Source organism: Agrilus planipennis, unplaced genomic scaffold, assembly GCF_000699045.2.
Source record: "Agrilus planipennis isolate EAB-ADULT unplaced genomic scaffold, Apla_2.0 scaffold12, whole genome shotgun sequence".
NCBI classification, from domain to species: domain Eukaryota; kingdom Metazoa; phylum Arthropoda; class Insecta; order Coleoptera; family Buprestidae; genus Agrilus; species Agrilus planipennis.
Window position 1 is genome coordinate 2,646,821 of NW_020439003.1, and position 8,809 is coordinate 2,655,629.

Sequence of the window (8,809 nt, forward strand, 5' to 3'; positions counted from 1 at the left end):
CTCATTTAAATTTATTGTATATAGAAAAACAGTAGCACTAATCATTGTGTTTTTAGTTGAAAATATAGTAAATATTGAAATAGTTTTGTATTTGTGAATGACATAATTTTCTATAGCATTTGATAGATAGTCATGGGCGTAGAAGCAAGAGAGGGTACAGCCCTTGGCAAGTTAATTACATACTCCCTGAAAAAGGCTCTGAGGAGACATGATATCGGCACAAAGTTTAAAAACAGAAACCAAACACATTAGCTATTGAAAATCTGCTCCCCTTGGAAATACCTTTTTCTACGCCCATGTATAGTTCGCTTTTTGTATTGATAATTGAGACGCTTGGCACTTGGTGATGTATGTTGAAATATAGAAAATTCACAAATTGAATTCATTGTGAGACTACTCCAAATGTTTTTTTTTTTTAATTTTTGAAATTTGGTATTATTTATAATAAAAGGTTCAATCTCTAAGTTCACACGGTCAACGTCCCTGTATAAGTTGTAAAGAACCATAGGTGCATTAATAGATATTTTTCAGGAAATCCCCAAATCTACCCTTAAACAAAAAACGATTTGACCAAATTTTATAAAAAAAAAATCAGATCATGATCTACGAACTCGATAATACTTCTTGTTCACGCTGCCGCGAAGTTAATAATAAATGTTGGTTATAAAAGATAGGACTTTATTAAAAACATAAACAACAATATAATTTGTTACAAATTACCAAAGAAAAACACAAATTTCAACACTCAATATCAGGTTCACGTAGTTGATTTCCTTCAGTAATTGCCTCCAGTACATGAACCTTTTTCCGACCAATGACGAGAAGAAGCTTTCTTTCTATGTCCCCGCTTTCTTGGATTGAAAAGTGCAAAAGCTGTTGTCCTGTAATTTGTTTGGACAATCGATTTTGAAAGCCTTCGATTCCTAATAATACAAATAAACATAGGTAGCGTATCGAAATCTGAAAAATGTTTTGCTGTTGTACATAACATACCTTTATATTCGTAAACCTGTAGGACTTCTTGATTTTCCAGAAACACTAGTAGCGATTCACCATTGTTTCCAAATTCAATATTAACAAGGGAAGAAGGCTTATAAGTAGAAATTTTATGGAACACTTTGCCGTTTAAGATATCTTCGTAAATCTAAAAAACAAAACGGTAACACTTCACAATTTTGGCGTATGTACAGACCAATTAATATAGACGAATAAAATAATTCGGAATGGTCTGTATTATGTCGAAACTACCAGACGCGGATCGCGATTTCGATTTTATTGGATCTCATCAGCCCCTCGCAGGCAGCTCCGACAGAACACAGACCAACTTTTACTTGCTGTTTAACAGAGCGTTTTAGAAAATTCTACAAATGGCGCAGTAAACGCCATCTGTAGCATGATGCTACATTTTAGGATTACGTATGCTCCAACAATGTCCACTTGTGTGGATATCAACTTGCTGAAAACGAATCCCGGCGTAGCCAACCTCAACGTGATAGGCACGTTAGCTTATTCGAAATGGTCTGTATTCTGCGACGCGCTGATGAGATCCAAAAAGATCGAAATCGCGATCCGCGTCGGGCAGTTTCGACAGAATACAGACCACTTCGAATTATTTTATTCGATTATGGTAACGTGCCTATCACGTTGAGGTTGGCTACGCCGGAATTCATTTTCAGCAAGTTGATATCCACACAAGTGGACCTTGTTGGTAATCCTAAAATGTAGCATCGTGCTACAGATGGCGTTTACTAAAATATAGACGAATTTATCAAAAATAGCCCTATCCGATACGATAGCAGAAGTTGGAAAATTTCATACGGCTGCCTGAAAGTTAATTTCCTCTCGGAAATCTAAGTCATAGGTAGGACCAAAATGGATAATAGGGCTGTTTTCACTTCAAATTATTCTTTCAAAAAACACTTGGGAAAGCCTACTGTTAGGAATGTATTACAATTAACAGTAAAGCAGTCTAATAATATTTTCAGGCTAGCTCACACTTGCGAACCTTGCAATAAACAAATTAGAGTTATAGCTAGACAAAGCTATGAAAAAATGATGGCACATATAAATGTACTCCTAATAATAATTTTGTAATATTACCTTAATATTATCCCATTTTCCTTTGATACTGGTTTCCTCGTGTGAAGCAATTGCAACCATTGTTTTCTTTGAATCGCCGTGACCAACGTGAATTATTTCCATATCGGAATTTTCACTAAGCGATGGAAGACAACAGTTTTCTTGAGTTATGATTGTACCTATTTCTATGGCTTCATAATCGTAATCGTAGAATTCATCTCGGGGTTTATTAACTCTAAGTAACCGGTACAATGTTCTATAATCATAAACAGCTAAACCTGTGCCCAATCCTCTAGGGAGAAAGGTTAAAGTTTCTGGAAATATAAAAAATAAACTCACAAACTATAACTAATGAAGGCTACCTAAGGGGGTTATAGTGTTATCGCCTCCGCCAACCCCGAAAGTAAAAGAATACCCTAAATAAGAAGTGATAACACCACAATAAAAACAATTGGTAGTGAAGAATCTGTTTACAGATGAGAAAGTTCATATGAAAAGTCGTAAAATTTATCTTTAGAAATATATACAGAGTAATGACAGAAAGGAATGTTAATTTTGTAAGAAATATGGTAAGGGATCTAAACGAGCAAGCGTGCGTTTTTGGGCGATTGGAAATAGAGGATAGATATTTTGACCAGACTGTGAATAAAAAGAGAACGGTTAATTATAATTGAAAATAGACACACTGATGTGTTCTAGCAATTTTATACACAATTTTATGAAGAATAAATTTAGGTCGTTTATATACAAAAATAATCATAATTAAATTAAAAATTAGTCTCTCCCCCCGAACGAAAATCCTGCGTACGCCCCTGACTACAATTTGACTTTTTGCAAAATTATTACAAACAATATCAAATAAGTATATATATATTTCTGTTATTGCATACAATTATTGACAAAATTCTCAAATTTTCTTAAGAAACTAACAGCGCCTCAACTAAATGCTGACAACAGGAACATGGGCCGGGGACGTAAAAATTTGTAAAAACAAAATGAAACTTTTAATTTTAATTAATTACCTAACCATTAACTTAACGACATTATTAACCACATTTTCGTACATTCTTTTTAATAAAAAGGAAAAGGATTTTGCTTCCGTCGTTATATAAAGGGGGTTGATATCCGGACTTAATTGCTGTAGTCCAGGATTAGTGTTCATTTGGTAAATTCAGAAACGAAGCCACCTTTCCTGTTCAGTTCTCAGGGAACATGACAGTGACGTAAAATCTTTCCTTGTGGTTGTCCTAAGACTCGGCGAGTAAAACCGGAAAAAACTAGGAAAGAAGGGACCGAGTGTTTTTAGCAAGATTTTTCATGATTTTTGACTATACGGGGAATTCCATACGAAAAATTGACTGGAAACATTTCCTTATAGTTTGTTAGTTTGTATGTAAGTAGTATAATATTTATTTGGTGAATACGTTTTTATCTTACAACGCGATATTTTAGGGGATTCCTCAAGTTGATTATCTCGTCTATGTAAAAGAAAGTTCAGAAATTACTTTTTTATTAGATTAAAACAGTTTTCTGAAGAGTGCTAGTTAAAAATTGCACCATCCAATCTCTGAAATATCATGCTCATGACTTATAACCATGACCATGGTCATCATCCATCAAGCCCGAATAACAATGCCTCCTCATTCTTTGTAATGTTTTTAATTTTGTGTGACCTTTTAAGTTGATAATTAAGCAAATTCAATACACGTTTATTTCGTTTTTGTGACTTTAAGTGAGTTACCAATTAGTTAATAAATTTTTTAATATGTAATTCAAAAGAGCGCAACTTCAAATGTTCCTCTGGACTCGACGGACTTTAGGACTTTAGGATAGAATTCTGCAAGTTACCTAATTTTCGATAACAACTTACTTGCATTTTCAATCCATCCACCTCTCCATTTTGTTAATCTTTTTATATTAATAACTTCATTCCCAGCTGCATAATATTCAATCACTTCGGCTCCGTCAGTTGTTAATCCGTAAAACGTTCTAGGTCTAAGAGATTGTTGAATTTGTCTGTGTTCTGGTAAAGTATGCAGTTGCTAAAAGGTCTCTCATTAGACTATGACAAATATTTTAAAGATGAAACAATAAGTTGTATTTTCATTCACTTTTTTGGTATAGACACACGTTTGTCGTATGAAAATTACTCAGTTACTTACGATCAAATCATCGTTATTAAATTCCCAAACAAAAGTTCCGTGCTTTGGACAACTTGAGTTTCTTTTAGTGTTTGTTACCAGCAAGAGAAACTTTTGGTCGTAAATGGATACAGTTTGTTCAATGGTACCAGTTTCAATAGTATTAATGTACACAAACTCAGAATTCTCCCATTTGAACATGTTCGAATTGCAAGAATTTATTTCGTTAATTAGTAAATAATTCTGGTTTAAATGCTAGAATGGGAAATGGCTATAGAAATAATTAAAATAATTTAGACATTGTTTTAGTACCGTAAAATGATGTACAGTATCAATGGATGTAGATAAACTGATACTTTCAAGTTGTTCGAAATAGTTGAAGAAATATATTTGTTTTTTGGCGGCCGCCAATACATAGTTAACATCTTTACATATGTTTCTAGTTGCATCCACCTAAAGCAAGTAATAAATGGAATGTAAATAATTGTAAAAAACATAGTGATTTCCTTAACACAAAAAATCTCATTTCTTTTATATCGTCTCGTCGGTATGTATACATAAAACTGTTTTGTAAGGTATGCATAATTTATTCACTTGCAACATTGCAAGCATTTAAAAAATGCCTACGTTTTTCTCTAATTCTTTATTCTCTAATATAAACTAAAAAATAAAAAATTAGTTTAATTATTGTTAATTAAGTGAGAACTTAGTTATTAGTTTAGGCTTCTGACTATAGCTAGTAAGCGCGTGGGTTGTTGCGCAGGTCGTGTTCGGGCACATTCGGCTAAAGAACCGTCCGCTACTGCATAGCAGTCGTTGCTGAGCGGTTGGTAAGTCAGCATTCCGTGTCGATGTAAGATGGAGAAATATGGTGTGATATATTGTAAGTTCTACTCTTAATAATAAAATTTTGTTTACAGAAATTACACAATTTACCTTAAATGTGGATCTTGTTCTATTACTGATTGTTAAACCACTTTATTGTACCTACATCAGACAATGTTTTACGTTTTGGCCTTATTATACTTTCAGGATTTTATTGTATATTAATTATAGGTTTGTTGTAAGAGATAAACTACTTGCAGATCATTACAATTTAAACTCACAATTTCTAGATGTTTTTCGGAAAAATCTTTCTTCATTTGTCGTAATTCGTTGGCCATTTTTACGATATCAAGTCCGCTTAAGAGACCAGTACTGTCCACATCCGATTTAAAATTAATTTCTCCTTTAACAACCCACTCATCGTAAATACTTTGGCTGCCATTTCGGTATTTCTTCAAACTTCGTTCATTCCATTCATCAAAATCGATATCATTTATCCGTCCGGACGTTACAAATTTTTTTAAAACATCAACATCGTTATCGAATATGTAGCCACCGGTTAAATTTTGTTCGGTAGCAATGGTAATAACTCTATTTAGATTTTGGCCATTAACAGGCTTACGAATTTCCAAATTGCCCAGGATGGATACTGCCCCGTGGAAAGTAATAGGAGATATAACTTCTTGATTTCCAGATACCTGTATCGGATACTTTTGCAATTATTGTGCAGAATTATTTTGAAAATAATTTCAGTGTTTACACATTCATACCAATAAAGAATGTCTAAATTCTTCTTGCAGAATTCGACCATTGACAGTCCCATTTACTTGAACATCGTTGAAGAAGATTGCCTGTCCCACTTCGAGATCGCTGTAGAGATCTTCGTCGGTTTTGGTAAGTACTACTTTTTTCATATTGATATCGTTTAGGTATTTCACTGTGAGGTCACCCCGTACAAAGACGTCATCAAATGTAATATGATCTAAATAGATATATCAATATAGTACCATCATATTCTAAGAAATCTTTACATTAAGGTAAAATAATCAGCAAACTTATCGCAATATGGGTATACAATGATTTAGGAGATGGTTTAATAAAATTTGGCATTTAATATGTAAATAAAGTGCATCAGAGAGTTATTCAAAAGAATTGCTTTAGTTTATGTGCATATTCGTAGATGCACAATAAAAATGTTGAAGTCCCTCACTTGCAATAAATGTAATATTAAATTGGATGTTTTAAATCTAAAATGATATATTATTACATAAGGACTTGAATGCGTCTATCACTTTGTACCAAGGATCTCGCAAATGTTTTATATAAATTAATTATACTTGTAAATAATGGTTTTCTTATTATGTTATACAACTTTTTAATTAATGCAGTTCAATATTAATATTGGGTCTTAGCACTATGCTACCGCCTATCGCAGTGGATACTACCCCTAGCGCCTTATTACTATAGTATTCCTACCGCAATTACTCGACAGGGTGACTGTAGTAATTACTGTTAAGGGACCCCGCTAGATCCCTACAGAAAAAGACCCTCTATGCAACTCTTTGAAACTTTGGATTGTGATTGTTCTCGGCGTGCATATCGAAAGTCTCAAACCACCGTATGTATCCTAGGTATCTTAGAAACCCTTGCGGAAGAGACCAAATATCAAAAAGATGAGGTTTTACGACTATTGAGACTTTCGATCTACACGTCGTAAACTACCAGAATCCAAAGTTTCAGAAAGGATCACTTTTCGTAAAGATCTAACGGTATCCTTTGGAATGGTGTTGATAAAAAAGAAACTAAAGTAAATAATCTGTCAATCTATTGACGAATTTTTAGAAAAAAAAAGACCATACGATTCCCGTGTGAATAAATCGAAGCAATAGGTATTACCTACTAGTAATTAATAGTTAATTGGTTACCTGATATATATCCTCTGTTAATGTACACAGCTTCTTTTTGCCACCTTTGTAAATCAATATCATATACATATCTGCTTAATAAATTCTGATTTGAAAAAAGTGATTCTGTAATATCTACGGTTTCCTTAAAAATAACTAATCCGTTTATTTCGCTGTAGACATTTTTGAAAACTATACTGTCCAAGAAGTCGTTCAGATTAATACCATTTATAAAATTCGAAATTGTTAAGTTTCCTTTGATGTGGACCTTAAATTTAAAATACGTTTTTAAGGTTTTATGTTAGGTACTGTTAATAAGAAGATACGTACCGTATCTTTGAATGTGACATTGTTGAAATAATTAGAATTTTCAAAAGTTCCACCTTCTTCATTAGTAATATGTTCAAAATTAAGCTGATTAATCGGACCATCCAAGTACAGATGATCTATATGTGTTTCATGTTCAAAGGATACGTTATCTACGAATTAAACAATATTAAAATTGCTCTTTTTGGAATGTCAGTACTACATTACAGCAGACCTGAACTGTTAGGTCTGTCATGAAAAAGAAATGACCTATAAATACATTCTCTTGTATGATACTTTAAACACAAATCCAGGCTTAGGACTAGCTGACTTGTTGAAATAACAGTGGCAGTCATTTTAATTTATACATAAATACAATAGGATGCATCAAATAAACATAAAATATTAATGTTACGTAAAGTCATTGTACATAGATTGTAGTCATTAATTACATAATTGCGACGCTACGAGCATACAAAAGTCGCGCGACGCCTAGAGCACGGCGCTAGGAACACGGACTTACGATAGGAACTGAAATTAATTAGTGGGTAGTAATACAATGACTACTGGTCTTACTAAAGGCATAAAATCCGTTAAATAATGTTCCAATACATTCATGCAAAAAAGTTTTGTAGGGCATTGTGTTACTTATTTTTATAATATTACTAGCTTTTCCCCGCGGCTTCGCTCTCAGAAGTTAATATTGTTTCTCCATAAAACATTTTAACTCCCAATTCACCCTTACAACGTTCTAATTTTATGTAATGTCGTCATCTTAGATTTCAAATACAAACGTAGCAACAACATTTCATCTTTAAGGGTTGATTTTTAAAAACTGCCAATATGAGCACACCGAGTAAATCCGAGCACAAATAAAATGTACCCCATGGAAACGTTGCAACCTCTTTTCATTTGATTAGTAATATCAAACAGCATGTATACCAAGTTTCAAGTAAATTCAACCACAAATGAAGTATGTTCCAAACAAAAAGTGCAACACCTTTTTACCCACTCCCACCCCCATTTGGAGGTTGAATTTTTTAAAATGCCGAGGTAGGTCTTTCAAAAATTAAATGAGACCCATTATGACCAAGTTTCAAGTAAATCTGACTACAAATAATATATGTTCCATTTAACAACTGCATTGCAACTCCTCTTCACCACTCCTCCCCCCAACAGAGATTGAATTTTTGTTATACCATTTTTAACAAATAAACGGCTAGACTGATGTTTTGACTGATAAATTTTTCGTTATCCTGTCAGTTGCGTTTTGTTATTCTATGTCATTTGCGTTTTCTAATACCACGTTTTATGTCAAATTCCACGTTCCCCGTTCTAAGGTACCTCCTCACCAATTTTCAGCCAAATCGGTTCAGCCGTTCTTGCGTTATAAACAATGTAACTAACACGACTTTCTTTTATATACATATATAATAGATAAGCAGACTTACCCCAAATGTACACAACAATTTTATAAAGCGCGGACACGTGTTTCATATATTTTATTTATTAAGCATATGATATCACATCGTGTTCTAACACACCGTTCTGCCT

At 33.4% G+C, this 8,809-nt stretch overlaps 1 protein-coding gene across 1 annotated transcript in view; it reads right to left on the reverse strand.

The window, feature by feature from the left end:
* Positions 1-682: 682 nt before the first annotated feature.
* The window catches only part of LOC108736664, a 22,073-nt gene continuing 13,946 nt past the window's right edge, over positions 683-8,809 (reverse strand). The window contains exons 12-16 of the mRNA XM_025975935.1: positions 4,242-4,421; positions 3,950-4,121; positions 2,101-2,393; positions 994-1,144; positions 683-923 (exon numbers count right to left, since the gene is read on the reverse strand). Coding sequence (XP_025831720.1) covers positions 739-923; positions 994-1,144; positions 2,101-2,393; positions 3,950-4,121; positions 4,242-4,421 — 981 coding nt within the window. The 3' untranslated portion in view covers positions 683-738. The remainder of the gene's footprint in view (positions 924-993; positions 1,145-2,100; positions 2,394-3,949; positions 4,122-4,241; positions 4,422-8,809) is intronic.